This window comes from Populus nigra, chromosome 14 (assembly GCF_951802175.1).
Source record: "Populus nigra chromosome 14, ddPopNigr1.1, whole genome shotgun sequence".
NCBI classification, from domain to species: Eukaryota; Viridiplantae; Streptophyta; class Magnoliopsida; order Malpighiales; family Salicaceae; genus Populus; species Populus nigra.
Window position 1 is genome coordinate 3,975,368 of NC_084865.1, and position 22,617 is coordinate 3,997,984.

At 35.5% G+C, this 22,617-nt stretch overlaps 1 protein-coding gene across 1 annotated transcript; it reads right to left on the reverse strand.

Annotated features, from left to right (window-relative positions):
• Nucleotides 1-1,224: 1,224 nt before the first annotated feature.
• Nucleotides 1,225-22,417, reverse strand: LOC133673028 (ABC transporter D family member 1-like). The gene is made up of 25 exons (XM_062093622.1): nucleotides 22,070-22,417; nucleotides 20,960-21,230; nucleotides 19,098-19,322; nucleotides 18,506-18,703; nucleotides 17,897-18,351; nucleotides 17,584-17,719; nucleotides 17,414-17,492; nucleotides 17,031-17,269; nucleotides 16,592-16,896; nucleotides 16,395-16,506; nucleotides 16,156-16,293; nucleotides 13,651-13,750; nucleotides 13,461-13,569; nucleotides 8,008-8,098; nucleotides 7,608-7,732; nucleotides 7,339-7,488; nucleotides 7,090-7,162; nucleotides 4,957-5,137; nucleotides 4,734-4,892; nucleotides 3,736-3,897; nucleotides 3,397-3,633; nucleotides 2,400-2,560; nucleotides 2,248-2,300; nucleotides 2,074-2,152; nucleotides 1,225-1,814 (listed from the first exon to the last, which is right to left on the reverse strand). The coding sequence occupies exons 1-25, from the start codon at nucleotides 22,129-22,131 to the stop codon at nucleotides 1,728-1,730; spliced, it is 3,987 nt and encodes a 1,328-aa protein (XP_061949606.1). The 5' UTR covers nucleotides 22,132-22,417; the 3' UTR covers nucleotides 1,225-1,727.
• Between the last annotated feature and the right edge of the window lie 200 nt (nucleotides 22,418-22,617).

Below are 22,617 nucleotides of genomic sequence, written 5' to 3' on the forward strand. Positions count from 1 at the left end.
TTTTATTATAATGTTTTCATATCCTCTTTTCTTTCTTGGATCAAAAATTATATGTATAGTGAAAATCTTTTTTTTATTATAATGTTTTCATATCCTTTTTTCTTTCTTGGATTACTATGTATTTTATCCTTCTACCGCACATAAGTGTTCATTTTCAGCTATGAAAAAAAAATTCTGCAAAACGGTCCTGCAACAAACTGAAAAATAATACTACGAGGAATTTAGCACAACATTTTAAATCATGAAATCACAAGCTTCTTCTTCTCCTCTTGGATTACATTGACATTTACAAGTTATCTTTAAATGCAAAATTAAGCAAACTTTGCACAAAAAAGGAAGTATCAAGATTTATCAACACATCAACAACAGTGTCGTTTTAACTAGGCGGTGGATTTTGGACCATTGAGACAAATACCTATCAAGAGAATTGCTTTCTTGACACTTGTTAGCGATCTTGAACCTATGAACAAAATCTTCTATCAAGCCAATCAGATAAGCAGAGAGCAAAGTGATGCCACTTTACAACTCAGACGGTCCACTGAAAAAGATTGCATCTCTTGGAGATCCTCAGAGGATACCCACTTTATCTCCATTACTGTCAAGAACCCTGAATTCTTCTCTTTACCCTATCTAAATAACATTAAACAACGCTCGATTCAGTGACGAACAGGATTCCTTTGTGATTAACACCTTAGCATCACAACCATGCCTTGAGCTTATTTATTGCCCACCCGATCAAAAAAGAAGAAGAAAGAATCCCCATGTGATGTTTATCGGCTCAGTAATTCCGTGGCTGATAATAACTCTAGACTACCACACGCTTAGTGCCTAATGATCCTCGTGATTATTATTTTATCACATAGATAAGCAAGTATGAATATGATAGTTTTGGCTACTTGTCAACATTACTCGCTAAATTGCTCCCTTCCGTTTCTCTGCAAATCGTGGGGAGTAAAAGATCCTCCCTGTTATCTGATCCGATGAGGGGAAATGGCCTCCGTCGTCTGGTCCAGATGTCAAAATAACCACTCTGACAACGTCAACAAATCTTGTCGGAGAACAATAACACCTTTCTCCCTCTCCATGGCAATTTTTAAAATAATATTTTTAAATTTTTTTTTAATATTAGTCCACGCTTAAAATATACTAAAAAATTTAATTGGAAATTTTTAACTTTTCGAACACCCCTTGCCTTATAGTAGAAGTGCGGAACTGCGAAGAAAATTTAGGGACGACAGGAGGAGGGTATATTCTTTTCCTGCGATTTTATTCATGGGGCCAACTTTAATAATTTAAGCATTCAATTCTTACAGCATAAGCGGGCAACGAATTTTCAAATAATAGCCCGAAAAAAATAACTTAGTAAAAAAAAAAAAGTCTGCCTGTACATAAAGATTTCTCTATTCTATTACATGATTTCAGACTTGATTTCTAGCAGTTTCTGCAATAACCTTGTGTGCTTGGCTTCTCTTTCAGGCCGCTCCTGTTGCTTTCAGCAAAAAAATATATATATATATAGTTGTTGTATATGATTAAGAGAAACAAATCTCCATGGCATCTCCTCTTTGCGGGATTCATAATTTTGTGTAAAAATGATCACGACTTGAGATACATGACAAATAATTAACTCCGCTGAATGGCCTAATGACTTTCTTCCTCCACACCATTTATGAGATCTGAGAAGTCTTGCATGCTCCAGATACTTAATGTCAGATGCTAGTGTCAACTCATTGCTTAATTGCACGAAGCTCCCACTGGCCCTCACCATCAATAAGCCGTAATTCCAGGGAATGGAATGGTATTAGAGCAGGACGCTGTGATATATGAGAGAATAATCAGTGAAGGAAAAGCAGTAAAATCTAGTTCTAAAACAATACAGTGACGGTAGCCTCTTTTTGCGGCTGAGACAGGTCATATTGAAGGATACTATTGTCGTCAGATTAAACAAGATATTCGACCCTGATTGGGTGCAACTGATAATTTGCAAAAGAAAAAAAAAGAAGAAAGAAACTGCGCTCGAGCAGATCAATTATACAGTAAATAATTACAATCAATTATCAAAGAACCACTTACTTGAGAGGATGTAACAAATGTGATGCCCATATCCTTAGCAAGTCTATAAAGTTGTTCCTCAACATCAACACTTGTTGCACTGCCACCAAAAGACAAAAATAAAAGAGAAAGATATTATGAGGTAACTGGTAATATTTCTTTAAAGGTTAACAAATGTAAAGTTTGATGACTTACTTTGTGCACTCATCAAGGATGGCAAATTTAGGCTTGTGAAAGAATAGACGAGCCTAGAAAAAAAAAATTGAACAGTTGAAGATCCAAGAGAAAAATCTTGTGAAATCTTATTCAAACAAATTAAATTTGAACTACTTGATTAACTTCCTCACCATGCCTAATCTCTGCTGTTCTCCAAGAGAGAGGGTGTCTTCCCAATTCATATTCGCACCCCAGCCGCCTTCTCTCTCCAAGAGATAATTTAGCCGAACATTCTCCAGAATATTTTTCAAACGTGTATCCAGAATATTTGTCATTTCAGTGGATTGCATACCTGAAATTTTACCCAATTATAATCCCCAGGGCAGACAATTGATTCACAAAGTCAAAACTCTAGAAAATTGAAATGACTGTTAATTTTTTACCATGGACCATGAATGGAGTCAGAACTCTTTCGGCGGTAAATCTATTAAAAAAACCAGTAGAAAACCTAAATCCTTCCATTCAACTTTCATCACAGTCTAGATGTCCTCAGAAGAGTATAGCAGGGAGCCATTGAGAAACAAAGAGCTATATATCAATATCTCCAAAATTCTACACATAATTTTTTGGTGCAAGGACCAAATAATAGCTTTATTTCCTATGCATGATTATGTCTTCAAATTCAGGATAGCTTAAAGATGTATTCCCTCTCAATCTTTTAAGAAAATTTATCAACGTGTCAAAAAAACACCAGTCTGGAACAAGTAAGATGTCATACTTTGCTTAAGTTTACTCTGATGCATGTTTTCAGGATTAGCCAGGAACAACCAAAATAGAAAAAAAGATAGCCAAAAAAAAAATCTTACATTTTTAATAAAAAGGCCTTTCTTTTAACTATTTCTAGTAAACTGCCAAAAGTTGATATTGCTGTGTTTTTTTTTCCTGTTCTTTGGGAATATTAATAAAATTTGCTTAAACATTTCACTAATATTGGATAGTTAAAACCAAGACAAACAAATTGTACCCGCGTATACTCCTACATAATGCTTTAACATCTACTAGTCATCCATGAAATGGAATCAATGGGTTGGAGAACAGATGCAATGCAGTATATTCAACTTTATACAGGAGATGAAAATAGAAACTAGAAATTGAAACCAGGAAATTCAATTTGTGCAAGTATGCTACCTTTTTCAGACAACTTTAGAGTCATGACTTCTGCTTCATCATGAGAGAGAGGATATATGATTTGATCTCTCAGTGTTCCCAAGCATGTATATGGTCGTTGAGGAACATAGAAGATACCACAACCTGATCCGGTCTCTTTACTAATATGTTGCAATGGTTTAGCGAGTCTTCCACTCACAATGGGCCAAAGACCTCTGAGGACTCTGAAAACAGAACTTTTCCCACTCCCATTCGGACCTTAATAGTTTGACATGAATATCAGGTGTAACACTGAAATAACAATAGCCTGTTTGATAATATAACAGGATAACACGATGCATAAGAAATCACTTCACTAACCAGTGAGAAGCAAGCTTTGTCCTTGCCCTATGTCAAATGTCAACTGCCTCGCCAACAATTTCTGCGCTGGAGTAATGATATCAACCTCCATAAAGGAAATGGCATCTTTTGAGTAAAGTTCACTGTTCTTAGATGGAGATAATTTACCATTCAAAGAATCCCCTGGACATGCAAAATCTTTATAAGGAAACTTTATTAGAGTAAATGTAGAGCTTCTAGGAAATAGAACCAAACAATAACCTAACAGTAATGGACTCTCAGCACTAGTAATAGTTATATTTACAGAATCTAGAGAGAGAAAGGCTTAGTATAACAAGAACCAGCATGTTGGAAGAACTCCCAAACAGAAAAGAGAGATCGATCCAAATGCTGTCCAATGAGACAATACATTTTACAAACAAATCCTAGCTCAATCATACAGTATCCAGATTTCTGCTTTGAAAACACTCCACAGAACTTTGATTTGCTGAACTCTCTGTGGGATTGCATTGAAGAATAAATTATCTCAAACAGGTTTGTTCCTCTCCTCAAGATTTAGGCTTCTAGCTTGCTACCATTGGCAACTGCTGCCGGCAATTATAACCAACAATAATTCTAACAGAAATTACTATTTATTGACCACCATATAGATAGGAACGTATATGCTCCATGCAGACTCTGGCAACGAAGATCCTTCTAGATTGGAATGTATCATTCACTAGAATATCACTTGATAAGAACAAAACTATACATCTCAAAGATATAGGGCAGATGTCCAAAACTTTAAGCACAGTACTAAAATTCCTGAAGAAAGATAAGCTAGCAAATATTGATGGCAGCTACTGCAACACTTGTAGTGTGGCTGCCATTGCAACACTTGTAGAGTGTTCTTACATAAGCCTGTTGAAGCTATCACTAAATTAGTTTCTTCTGTTAAAAAGCAACCATTTTTACACCCCCCCCCCCCCCCCAAAAGGCACAGGAAATAGTAGTATAGATAGTTACAAAAAGACAAGTACCAGACTGTGCAGAATCCAGAAGCTCTTCAAGTTCAAAAATTCTATTTATACTGCCAGAAAGCTCAGCAAACTTCTTATGCAATTCAAGGATGTCTCCAAAGGCTAAAAAGCTTTGAGAGACAACAGATGCTAAGTACCGCAGTGCATGTGCCAGGTCACCTGAAAAAAATAACCAATATGAGAGAATGAGAGAGATGCAACTTAAGTATCATACTAATCTCACCTTGAGTTGAGGACATCGCTCGGTCTCCATTGTTTTCCACGGCGTACAACAAGCTCAAACCCCAAGTTACATTATTTGGGAGTTGCTTCGTCACAAAATCATCTAGTATGCCATATGACCATTTCTTTTTCAAAAGTAACATGGAATGGTCAAGGAGTTCCCTGAATCTTGACTCAATCATCTGCAATTGAACAAAGTGTGAACCATATGAATACATCGGACAAAAAAAATATAACGAGTGAAGGACATGCCACACTGCATTACAACAAAAAAAGCTATGCAATAAAAAAATGCAATGTATTTGAAAGACAAGAAGACAAATTTAAAATAAAAAATCAACTTCTCTAGATCAAAAGATAAGGAACAGAGACCAATGGCACCATTTTAACATGCATAACACATTCCACGTGTGATGCATGCTTGATCAATTTTTTTTTTTTTCCTTGTATTTAAAAGATCATACACGAGTATCAATTTCCATTTGAGATATTGAACGTATCCAACTAGTTTTCTAAGAAAAAGAACTGAGGTGATACCACCCAAATACAAAGATAAATTTTTTTAAAAGAATTGCCCGTATGCCAAAAGTATATATTGCTACTCTAATAATCAACTGAAGAGGTATGCCAAAAGTATATATTGCTACTCCAATAATCAACTGAAGAGAAAGGATTTCTCTCCCCCCTTCAATGTTGCTCTATCACAATCCTTCCAAATAAAAATAAAATAAAAATAGTTAATTCAATACTCTCTCCCTTCTTCACCCCTCAATTGACCCGACACCCATAGCAGTGAATCGGTCCCGCAACTTACAAAATTTTGACAATATCTATTAAGAAATATAAAAGAAAAAGGAGACTGAAAAGGTTCTGACACCAACTAGCCACTCAAATTTCAGTAACTGCAAATTTAAGTCTATTTTCCATATAAAATCACCTTGTAAAAGTAGAATTCAAGAAACTAGTGGACACTTGACACAAGCAGGATTACAATCAATAATATGTTGATCAGACTTTGTAATGTTGCAATGTGTCAAAAACGATATCAGGGACACTGCTATATTAACAGGCATCAGAATGACTAGCACATCCGATCATTTTTTTCCAAGACCTAAAAAGTTCCACTTTCAAGCTTTTTTTCCAAATGTGTACTTTTATTTCCTATAACACCCTACAATACTTTAAAAAACTAGTTGTTTGACATTTCTAGAATCTTTATGACATGGCATGTAATTTTTTGCTAGTAAAGTATTTTCAGCTAAAAATAATTGTTTAAAATATAGTAGCTATGCTATGATATTTACAAATATGATTTGATTAAAGCCTCGTGTATTATGATGTCATGGTCATATAATTTTATTCTTGCTATGATTCTTTTAAAATATAAAAGGTTTAGGGCACCTCCTTATACTAATGATCATCGACATTTTCATCTTTTCAAATAAAATAAATTACAAATATGTTCACCAAGATCTGCAATAATGATTCGATATAACAAAACTTACGTTACAATTATTAAACTAGTTTATAATTAAAAACTTCAAAAAAAATCTCATAATAGTTTCTTGGGCCAAACAAAGAAAAGAAAAGAAAAACCACTTGAATGAGTTTTTTTACAAATATATAAAAAGGATTTTATAGTTAGAATAATAAAACTTCATTGGAGAAGCAATTATAAAGGTAAACTTAGTGGTCTTTAAAAAATATACTAGAACTTTTTGGTCTTCTACTTCAAAAAAACTAACCTTCCCGTACTTATTCCCACTAGAATAATGTGCACATTTTATTTGTCCCATGACAATGATTCAAGAAGCAGCTAAGCAAAAGATAAACATCCATACTAAATAGTTTGAATAATATTCATCTTTCTTGGATCAACCATGCCTCCAAAATCATGAGGCAGAATTTACCAGAAAACAAGGATTAATTCCCCTTTGCGAATTGAATCCAAAATAAAAGGTGTCGTTATTCTATCTATGGTCATAGATTTTGATGACTTGAACCACTCTCAATTTATAGTGCATTGTGCATATCAAAAAATACCAAAGCCCAAAACATTTAGCAATATCAGCTAAAGCACCAATTGGCACTTAAACATATGAAATGGTACACTAGCAAAATACAAGCAGCTTACATCTTTTTCTCGTTTGCCACCACCAAAGAAAGCAACAGACTCAGCATGCGTGCGCAGTCTCTCATGCATGAACCTAAAAGTTTCATTGACAACGTAAGGATTCACAAAAAAGTGCAGCACCAATCATAATTGTCCTTATTATCATCCATATTCCAGTACACTTTTTTTTTCCTTTTTGGAGAGGATGGACATGTAAAAAAACAAACAACAAGATCAAATGTGCAAAGCAGAAAATAGATCTGAGATTACCTAAAGGTTCCTTCGAATTGTTGCTCTTGACTTGCAAGATCACCAAAATCAGGAGTAACAGCCCTCAAAAAACCCAAACCAAGCAACATATAAGTATACAATATGGCAACTCCCCTCTGACCTGTTAAGAGCTTCATTCTCCAGGTGAACCTTACAAATTGAGCAATGGAATTATTATTTTAGAGAGGGAGAGGGGGTGTTCAAGAGTTTATGGAAAGGAGAAACTAAAAATAAACCAAACAAGGACTAAAGTTGACACAAGTACTCACCACAGGATATCTACTGATGGCTTTACCATTCCAGTTACCAGTCCAGACAAGTCCGTTGTTAACTTTTCCAGATCATGAGTTATTCTCTGATCTGCATCAATATTTTTTCTAGACATGTTGAAGACCTACAAGAAATATATTTGAGATGAATTATAACCATATTAGATGCAACAAACAGAACACGAGAAATAGATAGAGAGCTTCAAGAATGGAAAACCATTTTGAAGAACTTGTTTAAGTGAGAAAATTGCAGCATGTAACTAACATAAACAAAATGTTACAGATAGCTAATTATACAAGAATTTAACTTATTCTCCAATGTGTTCTGAGCACACAAGCTCAGCACACTTCTGCATTCAAATAAGAGGCCAACAACAAGGAACTGATACCAGTAGATTACCTTGTAAAACGTATTGTTTCTCAAGTAGTTCTTTAGTAGATGCTGAGTCAAACGAATCCTCCATCCAAGGGCCAGCAGGGTTTTCAAGTGTCTGTGGGATAAGAGATAATTTACAACGAGTTTAGATTACACTACTAAGTGTGCACCAAAAAGATAGCATAAGTGTGAATGCGAAACTGAGGACCATCACACCTTAGCAAGCCCAATAACATCAAAATATGAAACTTTCAGCCATGAATTTGGGATGAAAGATTAAAGAAAAACATAAGTGCTTCGTAAACCACCCCTAAGCTGATTTCTTTCCCTTCTAGAAAGAGGGATACAAGACAAGGACTTCCCAGAAGATCACCCATCTTAGCTCTTGTCCAAGCACATTTTGTCAGTCAGATATGAGCTAGCATTGTTTAAGGCCATATTAATTATAGGATTCTAATTGTATGCTACTTATATAGTCATATATATGGTTTCCATATTTAGCTAAGTTGGAGCTGGAAATCAGCCTTGTAATTAGGAATGCATCATGCTATTTGATTCTATGTAATGGAAGGAACTATCTATTGAGAGACATTTAGACAAAACCCATTGTTTATGTCATGGTATCAGAGCCTAAACATTCAAATTAAAGCTGTCTCATTCTGTAGTTATTGTCAAGAGGGTTAGAATTGTTGAGTGTTTGCTAGGAGGGTGGTTTGGGGTCATTCTATTGTCTCTTTTGGCTGTCGACAAATTTTGTAGCCTCTTTTAGTTGTCAATGGAATCTTAGAAGGTGTTGTCGTCGGTATTTGGTGTCAAAGTGCTTGGGGCTTTTTCGGGTTGTTATCTACCAGGTCTGAATTTAATTTTATCATGGTGATTTCTTGTTGTTTTGATGATTTGGGCTTGCTAACTTGCTGTTTAATTACTAGACTTTGGACTTGTTATTTTTGATATCATGACCACTAGTAATTCAAAGTCCTTTGGGATGAAATTCACGAGTACAAATTATTCTGCCTGAGAATTCCAATTTTGTTTATTTGTTATGGGGAAAGAGCTATGGGCCACATAGATTGAAGTGATCCGACTCCTATTGAGGATTCGAAGTTGGCTCAGTGGAAGATCAAAGATGCCAAAATCATGACCTGGATGATGTTAGCCTCTAATGACCCTCTGATTGTTCTAAATCTTAGGCCGTATAAGACTGCTAAGAGTATGTGAGAATATCTTAAGTCTATAATCAGAACAACACAACCTAACGATTTCAATTGGAGTATGAAATTGCAAATTATACTCTAGGAGATCTCTCTATTCAGGAGTATTTTATTGGATTTCAGATCTTATGGGCAGAATTCGTTGATATAATTTATGCAAAGGCACCTGATGGTTCTCTCACTGCAGCTTAGGAGGTTCATGAGCAGAATAAGAGAGATTAGTTTTTGATGCAATTGCGACCCGAGTTCGAGGTTGCTCGGTCTAATTTGATGAATCGTGATCCCTCTCCTTCTTTAGATATGTGCTTTGGGGAGTTACTTCACGAAAAGCAACGTCTTGTTACATGGGCGACCTTCCAGCAAGACAAATTACCAACTAATATCGATGTCTATGCTGCTCAGTGAAATGGAAAGGTAAAGACATGCGAAAAGTTCAATGTTATAGTTGCGAGGAATATGGACATGTTGCTACCCACTGTGTGAAGAAGTATTGTCAGCAAGAAGCCAAGACATATTATTAGATACTAACCTATCCATCCTCAAAATCATCAGGCTAATGCCTATCAGGCTACAGTTGGTTCTTCATCTTTTGTTGCTGGTGATTCATCTTTCCTTACTCCTAAAATGGTCTGGTGGATGATTATTTCTGCTTTTTCAACCTTGGGGCTTCAAGGTAACAGTTTCCTACTATTAATATCTTGGCTTGTTGATTTTGGTGCATCTAATCATGACTAGTTCTGCTAACACTCTTCATAACATTCAGCCATATATAGGATCACACTCTTCACAATATTCAGCCATATACAGGATCATTACAAATTACGATTGCTAATGGTAGTCAATTACCTATTCACGATGTTGGAGATGTTAATTCCTTTCTTAAAGATGTATTTGTATCTCCTAAACTTTCCACTAGTCTTATATCAGTAGGCCAATTGGTTAATAACAACTATAATGCTTTGTTTTCTTGTTATTGTTGTCTTGTGCAGTATCAGGTGTCGGGGAAGATACTCAGGTGTCGGGGAAGATACTCACGAAGGGGTCTAAAGTTAGACGATTGTTTTTTCTACACTTTTCCATTCCTTTAGTTATTTTTATGGCTTGTACTCTATTGTAAACCATAAAAGTGAAATATGGCACAAACATTTAGGTCACCCTAACCCTGTTTTCTTAACTCATTTAATAATCTCTGGTTTGTTGGGCAATAAAGATCAATTTTCATCTCATATTTCTCTTGAATGTGCTACATGCAAATTAGATAAGAGCAAGTCTCTTTCCTTTCCTTCTCATAGTACTCATGCTGAAAAATGTTTTGATTTGGTTCATAGTGACGTGTGGGGTATTTCTCAATTTATATCTCATGCGCATTATAAATACTTTGTTCCATTCATCGACAATTACAACAAACATACCTGGATTTATTTTTTTTTGTTCTAAATCTAAGGTATTTTCTATCTTTCAACTATATGTTGCTTATATTGAACTCAATTTTCTTCAGGTATTAAAGTGTCAAGGTATGATTCAGGTGAGGAATACATGTCTCGTGAATTTCATGAGTTTCTTAAACCAAAAGGCATTGTCTCCCAACATTCTTGTCCCTATACATCTCAACAAAATGGTATTGTTGAACGTAAACATCGTCATATGCTAGATGTTGCATATACATTATTGCTTGAATCATTTGTTACTCTTGAATTCTAGGTTGAAGCCTTATCCATGGCAGTCCATCTTGACATGCATACCTTTGGTTGTGTTTGTTTTGTTCATTTGTCTCCTCATGAACGCAATAAATTGTCTACTCAATTTGTTAGATGTGCTTTTATGGGTTATATATTTCTCACGAAGGTTACATTTGCTATGATCCATGCTCTAATAGATTTCATAAATCTCATCATGTTGTTTTCTTTGAAAATCAATATTTATTTCCCACTCATGTTGCATATGTCCCTAATATACCTGTTCTTCCATACTTCGATGACTCGCCTTCTACTCCTGAACTGTTTAATCCTGGATTTGTGTATAAATGACGACACCCAACTTTGCCTTTTCTTGAGCCCGACCTGCCATCTAAGCCTGTTCACACGATGTTTTCCGTGACTAAGCTAGATTCTGGCTCTATTCCTCGTTGTTCTACTAGACTCTCTCATCCTTCTGATCGGTAGAGATTTTCTCATATGTTCCAATTTCTGCATGCTATTTTGAAGCAGACAAGCATGAATATTGGTTGGAGGCCATGGTAGACAAGCTTCGCGCTCTTAAAGAGAATCATACCTAGGATGTTGTTCTTTGCCCAATGACTATTAAAGCTATTGGTTGTAAGTGAGTTTACTCGATCAAACTCCGTTTTGATGGGACTTTGAATCGATATAAAGCACGGTTGGTTGCTCTTGGAAACAAATAGGAATATAGGGTAGACTATGAGGAGACTTTTGCTCCGGTCACTAAGAAGACTACATTACGTACTATTATTTTGATTGTTGCTTCATAAGGTTGGTCACTTCATCAAATAGATGTCAAAAACGTCTTTCTCCATGGTGATCTTAAAGAGAAATTTTGCATGACACTGCCTCCTGGTCTGCTCTCCAACTCTTCCTCGAATGTCTGTAAGTTGAAGCGCTTTATATGGATTGAAACAAGCTCCTCAAGCCTGGTTTGACAAATTTCGAGCCACTTTGCTTCAGTTTTCTTTTCAGCAAAGCAAACATGACTCTTCCTTGTTTCTTTATAAGACATCTACAAGTATTGTTCTTCTCCTTGTCTATCTTAATGATATTGTTATTACTGGGACGGATTTCATCTTGATTACCCATCTCTAGCAGCATCTTCAAGACTCGTTTCGCATGAAGTATCGTGGTTCGTTTACATGCTTCTTAAGGTTGAAGGTTCACACTAATCCCTCTGGTATATTCTTGAATCAACATAAATATACGCAAGATTTGATTACTTTGGCAGGTCTTCAAGATACTTCCTCTGTGGATACTTCTTTGTAGGTTAACGTGAAATATCGTCATGAGGAAGGCGACCTCCCTCCTGATCCTACCGTGTTTCGCCGACTAGTTAGGAGCCTGAATTACTTGACGATCACACGACTTCATATCTCTTTTGCGATTCAGCAGATTAGTCAATTTATGCAATCTCCACGTCATCTACATTTAGTTGCTCTCATATCATTTGATATCTCAGAAGCTCGCCTAGTTGTGGGTTGTTCTTTCCTGTCGATACTCCTCTTCGCCTCATTGCATTTAGTGATGTTGATTGGGATGGATGTCCTCATACTCGTCACTCTGTTACTAGATGGTGCATGTTTCTTGGCGACTCCTTGATCTCTTGGAAGAGTAAGAAGCAAGCACGCGAGTCCAAATCCTCTGCAGAATCTGAATACCATGCTATGTTCGCTGCTTGTTCTAAGATTGTTTGGCTACGTTGTCTGTTAGTTAAGTTTGGCTTCTCTCAGCTCAACCCCACTCCTCTTCATAGAAACAACACGAGTGTTATTCGGATTGCAGCCAATCTTGTTTTTCAGGAGCATGCGAAGCATATTGAAGTGGACTATCATTCTATTCAGGAAGTCATGGATACTCGGATCATCACTCCTCTGCATGTTTCCACTGATCTTCAACTTGCAAACATACTTACCAAGGCTATGACCAGACAACACCATCATTTTCTGGTTGGCAAATTGATGTTTTTTGATCGACCAACATCAATTTGAGAGGGGTCAGATATGGGCTGGCATTATTTAAGCCATATTAATTATAGGATTCTATTGTATGCTAATTATATAGTTGTATGTATGGTTTTCATATTTACTAGGTTGGAGCTAGAAATCAACCTTGTAATTAGGGATGTATTATGCTATTTGGTTCTATAAAATGGAAGGAACTCTTTATTGAGAGTCATTCAGACAAATTGTTTCTGTCACATTTAACTGGACAATCTTATATCACAAGCAAAGGAAAAACATTAGACAGCCATTCAACTTTACTGTTTTGACTCTCTGTCCGGTAATTACAAGGGAAGCCCCTCAAACTGACCATGCTGACAAGAGTGATGCACAAACTACTATGAAGTGTAAAGTTTTGCTTCCATGTGACACTAACAAAATTAGAATAACAACCAAAGACTTGCAAAATTAGAATAACAACCAAAGACTTGCAAAATGCGAGGATCAAATAGTCTAAAAAAATCTAAAAGGCAGCACTCATCGTATAAGATCAATGGATCTGGTGTGAGTTTCTAAGCAAGTTAATTAAGCACCAGCAGTACCTCAATGAAGGTGCAATAAAAGAAGAAGCAGCACTTTGAAGAACACTGACGCCTATTAATCGAACAAAAGATGCTCTGTCCTGCTCCAAAACAAGCTTTACAGTTGTACCTGTGAAAATCAATGCATTCAATAACAAGAATGTTATCCCACAGAACACTAAATGCATAAAGCCAAAGTGGATATTAGTACCATTCAATGAGGCGATCCGATCTGACACAAATGTTCTTGAGACAACAAGGAAAGCAACTGCCAATAGGTGTGCCCCTTGTTTGTCAAGTATAGATGGTACCTGAAACATAGGTAATAAAAAGATCTGTAAGAAATGAAGAGGTTGAGAAAAAAACAGAGGCCAGATACTGAAATTTTTATGAAACACCTTAGATCCGCTGCAGGTCATAGAAAAATAACAGTGTAGACCAGCAGATGGTCTATGTAAGTGTTGCAGTTGATGGTAATTCTTAGTCCTAGAAACATTCAGGTATCAATCGTTATGCAGGGCAGGGGGAGGAAAACATTACAAAAACAAAAATTATAGCAGAAGAATGGCTAAAATAAGGTTTAGGGCTCCATGAAGCAATCTCAATAGTACAACTTCACAGAGAAAAGCAGACAGGGATTCACTTACCTATGCAATATTAAAACCCCAAATCTTCTCTTCAACTTATCAAAACCAGTGTTCTACCTCACATACAGTTTAGCATAGCAGAACGTGAAAACACAAGTTTTAAGACAAATCTAAAACAGTCAGAATGCCAGCTGCAGCTTTGCACTAAGCATTCACATGGGCCACCAGCAAAATTGGTTACTGGTGACACATAAGGGGAACATGTCAGCTAAAATCAATTATAAAAAAGAATAGAAGCAAGGGGACACTTCAAGCATATTGGCACATAAAAATCCAGTAACCTTCTCCAGGAAAAGGAGACCATAAAGACTTTTGTATCACCAAGTGAAATTGAGAACATCGAACTTATTGAAGTTTGTCCTTAAATTGAAATTAACCACATTTCAATTTGTGGGATACTGAGAGGCATGTGAGAAAGAAATTTAATCACTTCAATCATTTCAATAAACAACTCAAAAATGCTACAATTTGAACCAAAATTATGAGCCAACAAAGAATTAGTTGGAAGTAAAAGAGCAAAGCAAAAGGAATAAAATGTCATGCAAGGCAGAAGCGAGAAGAATGATAAACAAGAAGAATCACCTCAAAGGCACTCTAGAAGGCCCATCTCTAAAGTGATAATCAATTTCAAAATTCTCCATTTACTGGTAATGGGTGTTCCAAAAATAAAATATGTGCCTTATACAAACACAACAAGAGCCCTAATCAAATACAAAATAAACTAATACTTTTGATCACCATAAACGATTTGAATTTTAAGTTATATTATTTTAAAATCATCACTTTATTTAATTTATTTTTTCAAATTAATATTGAATTTTTAAAGGACATGTGGCAATATCCAGTTAAGGTAATGACATAAGTTAACACCATTTGTAATAGTTACAGCTGTAAGGACTAAGCAATGACAAAATTAATTCAGTAAGAGGTTGATATTAGTGCAAATAAAAGTAGGGGGTCCAAATTAGTACAAAATTAATAGTGGAGGGACCAATGCATCTTCGAACCAAACTAAATTGTGATTGTTTCTCTGCCCCTCAAAAATCCTCAAATCCCACCCAACATCACATGATTCCCCGAAGCCCCTGATTTTTTGACACGCCATGGATGTTATGAGTGGGTATTATAAGGGGGTGTCACTTTATCATGAAACTATTATCAAACGTGATGAACTAAATGCTTGATCTAGTGAGAAATTTTATATATTATACTAATAATGAAATGTTTGACATAACTAATGCTAATTTAATATATCAATGTCAACATCTAATAATATAACAAATAAATAATTAAATTATCACAAACATATACTAAGAACGATTCATATAAATAATGTAAGATTTCAAATTTGTAACTGCAATTTAAACAACGAGGAACTCAAAGTAACTTGATTTGTGGTATAAATGCATTATCATGCTGCTATTAAGTTTTTTATCTACATTGTCTCCCACTTCAAACTGATATGCTTTGGATTAAATATATATAAAAAAAGATATTTAGGATCTCATTGAAAATTGTCGGACAATATAGTGTACCATATGAAAAATGTTTAGAAGTTATTCGCACATTTTAGTTCAAATGCTGAAATGGATCACTAAAATTGAAAATTAGAAATATACTTAACTCACTTATGAGAGTTGAGAAACAAAATCACCATAACAAAAAAGGAAAATATTTGAAGGTGAGAGACTAAATTATCTATAAATAAAGCTTTGGGATTAAATTATAATTATATCTCTAAATAGACACATGATTGCTTACCACCGACTAAAGCTTTGAGGGGCTTAATTGAAACCAAAAGAGAACATTTAGAGTCATATAGAACTTTTGAATAACTGAATTGATCATTCAAGGACTAAATTGTTGAAATATCTAAAGCTGAGGGAACAAAATGAATTTTGCCCAAAAAGGGACATGTGGCAAATGACAAGCCACCCAAGGCACTCTTCTATTTTTATGACTCTATGGATAGATGTTGCAAGACAAGTTTGCAATGGCAATGACTAAATTAGCAAATCCTCAAGTCATCAGTGCTTATCATTAGCACCTGTAATTTTGAATGGACTCACCAGTATTTTAAACATGGCAGCTACTCTCAGAGGCAATACCCTTGGAGCCCTTTGAAGTGGTGGAACGATGGGCAATGGAAGATTATGATCTATGCTGGGTGATGCTGCTATAACCTCAGAGATATACGAGTGTGCGACCTAGATAATTGCTGCTAATGAGTTCTACATAGAGTAAAATAAATCCAATGGAACACTACAGATCCATGTTCACAACAAAAATATGAAAACATTAATGAGACCTTATCACTTGTAGAAAATGCTTTTTGGACTACCATAGCATCGTTTTTGCGATCTGTCTCAAAAGCCCCTGTGATATCATTCTTAGCTTCAGTCAGGGCTGGGGAGTCCTTCCTGTAGTTCAAAGGGTTTTAACGAACATATGTATGCTTCAGGTGAACATGCAAACAAAGAAGATTTACCAACTTGAAGTACTAACCCTTTGTAGTTAACATGCCACCCTCCTTCTCCATCCAAGGACAAAACCACATCATGAAATGCAACTAGAGCTGGACGATGCGATATGGTTATGCAAGATGTTCCCGTTGCTTGTACTTTAGCACAAAAACGTTCCTCCATGTCAGTAGTCACAGCACTAGTGCACTCATCAAGAATTGCAAATTTAGGCTTATGGTAGAACAGCCTGGCCATCCCCAACCTTTGTTGCTCCCCCAATGACAGTTCCTCGCCCCAGTTAACCTCTTTCTCAGGTGGATAACGATCTAATAGATACTCTAGGTCGACCTAGAATATTAACACAAAAAGATCAATTATGCACAGAGCGTTTATAAGATTTCAATACAGCTACAGAATTGTTAAAAATATTGATCATGAAAGCAGATTTTGGGAGAAAAAGAGGGAGGAAATTAGATAATTACATTTTTTAACAGCTCCACCATTCCACTATGGGTCAGTGGTTCAATTTCTTGGTCTGCGGTAAGAGGATAAATTAATTGATCACGGAGTGTGCCTACCGCTGTATATGGCCTTTGTGGAACATAGAAGATCTCCTTATTAAGATCAGAACCAACACCCGGTTTCACAATATGGCCAGAAACCAATGGCCATAGGCCACCTAGAACTCGAAAAAGTGAGCTTTTCCCGCTGCCATTTGGACCTTTAAGAGAAATGACAGTATATTTTATATGGCAGCAAAACAATGAACAAATGAGAACAATGATTGAAGGGCAAGAACATAGAATATAAATATTAATGAAAAGATGTTGCAGGATTGAATTCTCTTTCAAGTTCAAAAGGATACCCGTAATCAACAGATTCGATCCTGATTCAACTTTAAGAGTCAAATCTTGAACCAAAACATTTCCACTTGGGGTGACAACCTGGAAAGCACTTTTACTATTAGAACATGGAATATCTCTTGATATAGAATGGCAGTGTCTATAATTACCACGATCAATAAATTCCAAGTACCTTGACACCAGAAAACTCAACATAATCAGCTTCACTGAAGTAGTTCTTACTTCCACTTCTTTGCAGAGATGATTTATCATCATTGCTCAGCTCTCTTGATATGGATATTAATTCATGAATGCGGTCAGCATAACCACTGTAATAAAGCACGCATAAAGTCATCATTGTAGACATAATGCTTGAAGCTTTTGCAGGGGAAGTAGAGAGAGAATTTCTTCAAACAGAAAAAAGAAAAAGAAAAACGAAGAAATTATACTATTAAAATAAAAAAGAAAGGCCTCATTTTAGTCCATAACCGTAGTGTTTGATATACCTGAGTCGATTAAGTCGTCTTGAACTTGTAGAAAGAGTTCCCAGGGACTGGAATAGAGATATTATAACACTGGTATGATATCTTAAATTACTCAACATTTCTGCCCTTCCCAAAGTTGAAGAGTCGGGTCTAAGTTGGCCAGAAAAGAAGGGCTCAATAATCAAAATAACAGCAACAGTAGCACCAAGATACTTAAACAAAAAGTCTTGAATCATTCCAAACCACCACTGGTCATGCAGGACAGTGCTCATGTGTCTAATCAGGGTCTTAAACTTCTGCTGAATATGAAATTCTTCTCTGCGTTCTCCACCATAAAATGCTATGCTTTCTGCATGGGTCCTCAAACGTGAATGAAGTTGCCTATATTCACCTTCTAACTGCTGTTCTTTAGACATCAGCTTCCCAAAAGCAGGAGAGAAGTTTTTAATCAAGGTTCCTGCTCCCAATATATAGGCCTGGACATCACGTGTCAAATGGAAAAGTATGAGACAGCAATCTTATTAACCTGAGAAGGTAATCAACAGCCATTCAAGAAAATATGTCTCATGAAATCTATAATGCCATAAACTCCTATCTAAATATAACAAAAAAAAAAGGTTAAATAATTACCACCATCCAAAACAAATACTTAGGGCTAGTATATGAACACAAACGCCATGTATAGAGCACACCATCGGCAACTGCTGTCAAATCATCCAGGACAAGTTCACTCAACTCCGAACAGAACCTTGGTACATCACTTGCAATTCTTTGTTCAGGGTTAGTAATCCGAACATCGACATGTGATATTTTATAATATGCCATGTTCTGAAACCCAAAGGAAAGCTTAATAAACAACTGAGAAAGCAATGTTCAAAGACTGAGAAAAGTTCAAAATATATTCATTAGGCAGCATCTCATCAAAGATTGCCTTTGCCCACATCAAAGAGTACATTACAAGCTGCATATTTCTGAAGTGATCAATAGATTTCAGAAGATCCATGTTTGATCCTAAATTGAAAGTGCCATCTGATTTAACAAAACAGGATTTCAGACAGTAAAGCATCTAGATATTTAGTACTGCAAAGTCAAAACATGAATGATAGAACTGCCTGGGAGCAGCTTTCACAGCAACTTGAAAAGGAGACAGACTATAGCAAAAAGAAATAATCATACATGCCAGAGAAAAAAGTTATCCTACCCTAAAAGGCGACCACTTTACCTCAAAATAATGCGCATGGATAAGTTTTGTCAGTATTTTTCTGAAACAGAGACTTAAGGTCCCAGTTACATACTTCGAAGTAGAATGCATGGTGGATAGAAGGAAACACAGTAAGATATTTTCAGATATCAGACGGAAAAATAATGGTACACGTCGGAGAAAAGCAGCACGGAATAGAAAGCCCTGCACTTTCGCTAATCTGTTGCTCAAAGTAGTTTTCAAGACCTGCACAAAGGATGAAAACATATATTTACTTAGATAATACCTTCATTCGTGAAAAGAAACCCAAGCAAAACTGAATGGGTGGTAAAATGTGCATTTAGGGAAAGGGGGCACTTTAATCAATCAATAAATAATCTACACTAAATGAACCAACCAAAGATCCATTGCACCCATTATCAGAAATTAATCAAGTAAAGACACTTGAAAGTAAAAGTCTTCTTTTCTTTTCCAATGTTTAGCCAAATAGTACAAGAATGAATGAAAACGTCTATGTGATGCAAATCAAGGATAGTCTACTGAGCCCACGGACCAAATTGCATCAAATAATGCTTGATGTACAAATTAGCTGTAAAGTTTAGAGAAGGAACAAAAGGCATAAATATGGAACACTTAACAATGATTCCTCTCTTGATAAAAGCCATCACAGTTTTCATTCTCCTTTTCTCATTCAACAATAAGTAGCACTTTTGTTGTTCTTTTTTTTTAATTTCGTTGTTGAATACTGGGTAGTTGGTTGCGATTTGGGAGTCGGCATGAAGATGATCTTTGAAGTCAAATGCGAATACAGCACCAGTTTTTACTATGATGACAAGCTTGAAAGACCTTCACAGTGATACAAAAACATTATTTTCCCTAAAAGAACAGCTCTGAGAAATTTAACATCAAAGCGGGGGGGGGCCTAAATCTTCAACTTCTGAGTGGAAAACAATGTGTAATCTACCTCTTCACATTATTTAGTTAGAATTGATGACACCCTGTAACTGCAAGTTCAGACCACAGTGACACCAGAGTGCACCAAACATACAGAGTATGTCATCAATCATAGTTCTATCATGTGTTACAATTAGTATTAAGTTGTTTCATAAATCCTTGTTCTCAACTAAGAGCATCCAAAAATCCAACATCTTAAAAGGACATTTATCAGGAATATTTCCACATAAAGAAGGTAAAAGTTGTTCTGATGATTCTATAAATGAAATAAATCAAGTTTGTGCCATTACCAACAGATTTAAAGAAAATAACCCCTCTTCATCTAAATAAAGACATCGGAAAATGTTTCATATCAACAGGAAACAGACCAGATGCACCAGTTTGCTACTAAAATCACTTTCTATATTCATTTGTAACACCAGGTCAATTTTTTTCCCTTTAACCTAGCATCATTTCTAATGAGTAACATAGTGATACTATATACCAGTAACAATTAGGTGAGCATGCATTTAATACAGCGCTGTTTCAATGCTTCAAATCATATTATTGCACACAAGTAAGCTACATTTTAAACTTTTTAAAAAATTTTGTTGCATGTGATGAACTGGAATAAAGTTTGAGTGAGTATAAAATATAAAAAGGAAATCAGTGGTATATACACCATGAACCTACAAGAAATCCACACAGTTATACTACTGTCTGGTTGAGATTTAGCAGAAGATGATTGCAAATTTGAGACTAATAAAGGGAGGAGGGGGGACAAAAAAACTTAAAAAGATATGTAATGGATTTAATTGTGCAAGTATCGGACAGGATGGATTCACACATGATAAACAATCAAGAAATAAAATTCACAAAAAGGAAAGCTTAGACGAGTAGGAAATTAAAAAAATAAATCATATTTGAGTAAGCAGAGAAGAAAAACTTACTGCTATGGCAATCATAGCCAATAGGTCCTTGGCACCCATTTTACCCATACGAGACAGAAGAACTGCAGCTAAAACTTGCAGTGACTTTAAACCTCTTTTCTTTTGTGTATTTTTTTTGTCATTAGTAACCAGCTTGTTTGATATCTTTTTATCATCTTTGGGACCATTGGAATGAAGGAAAGAATCAGATTTCTTAGAGCTAATCCGTGACTGCACATACGCAGCGGTCCCACCAGCAGCCAAGACACCAGCTGCAAGCAGTAGAGATTTCCTGCATCAACAACAAAGTTTTATATGAATGTAGTTTCATCGCTATGGAAGTTCTTTTGTAAATGCATCAAGAGCAATGGCATTTTATAAACTGGTTTAAACGGATTTATGATTCTTCTGACCAACTTTCTTGTATATTATTTTATCTTATCTTTTACGCGGGCAATTTCACACACCAGCTGATTTTTTTATTTTTTTTCATTTGATGGGTAAACCTGTAACAAACTAACAATCAAGTAAGGAAAAGTTACCAGCTGGTTAGAAAGCAAACAACACGTTAAGTCCATTGACAACATATAAAATAAACAATTTATGATGTTTAAGAACCTCCTTCCTATAAACCCAAAAAAAAAATCCAAAAGGCCAAAAAGTATAAATCTTTAAATGAAAGTCCTAAGAGAATACACTCTTTAATTTCATTTCTTTAAACAAAAACCAAAACAACGCTGTGTCTGATCCAAAATTTAACACATTCAGACTGCCAAAGATTTCTAGTGTAATGAAAAAACAGACAATGGCACCCATTAAGCACATCCTTCTATTCACTTTCAAAACTCTCAATAAATAAATTAGTAATTGAGTAATATCTAAATAAGCATCAGAAATGTAACATCTTCCTCAATTTAAAATTTAAAAAAAAAAACCGTTTTTCGATCACTGTTTTTCACAAAAAAAAAAAGACGAAATAATGCAATAAGTGCTTATCAAAAAATTCCCTCCAAACAGGATGAAACAGAAACTTGTAGGTTCTATTTGATTAGCTAAATTAAGCTAATAATACTGCTGGTTGAGAATAATAACTTCAATAAATTATTCAAGAATGTGAATAAAAATCAGTACCTTCTGTTGGCCAAGAGACCACGACCACGCTCGGTTAATTGCAAAAGTTGAAGAGAAGTCATGACTGAGAATCAGTCAGTCAAGCAGCAGCAATAGCAGCTGAAGATGTATCGCTACTATTCCCATGAATCATTCATCTGTTTGTTCTTCTGTTTAAATCAATTTGCTGTTGTTGTTGTTGATCGAAAATGAAACCCTAGAATTTTGATTTGTTTTCAGCAACCAGCATATTAAAAAAATGGAGGAAGAAGAAGAGGGGACGGAAGAGAAGTCCTAGCAAGTAGGGGGGAGATAGAGAGAGAGAGAGACTGGGACAAAATGGAGGATGAGCGAACGAGTGATGAGTCCTTCCCGGGAATGAATCTTATATTTTATTAATTATTACACTCTTCCTTCTGACTTACAGCCACGTTTTTTTCTTACCTTCAGGTTTGTTTTTCGCTTCGACCCGTTTAAAATGTTTTTTGAATTATTTTTTTATTTAAATTAATGTTTTTTTAAATATATTTTTAACAATTCTAATCAGTTACTAACAAAAATATATATTT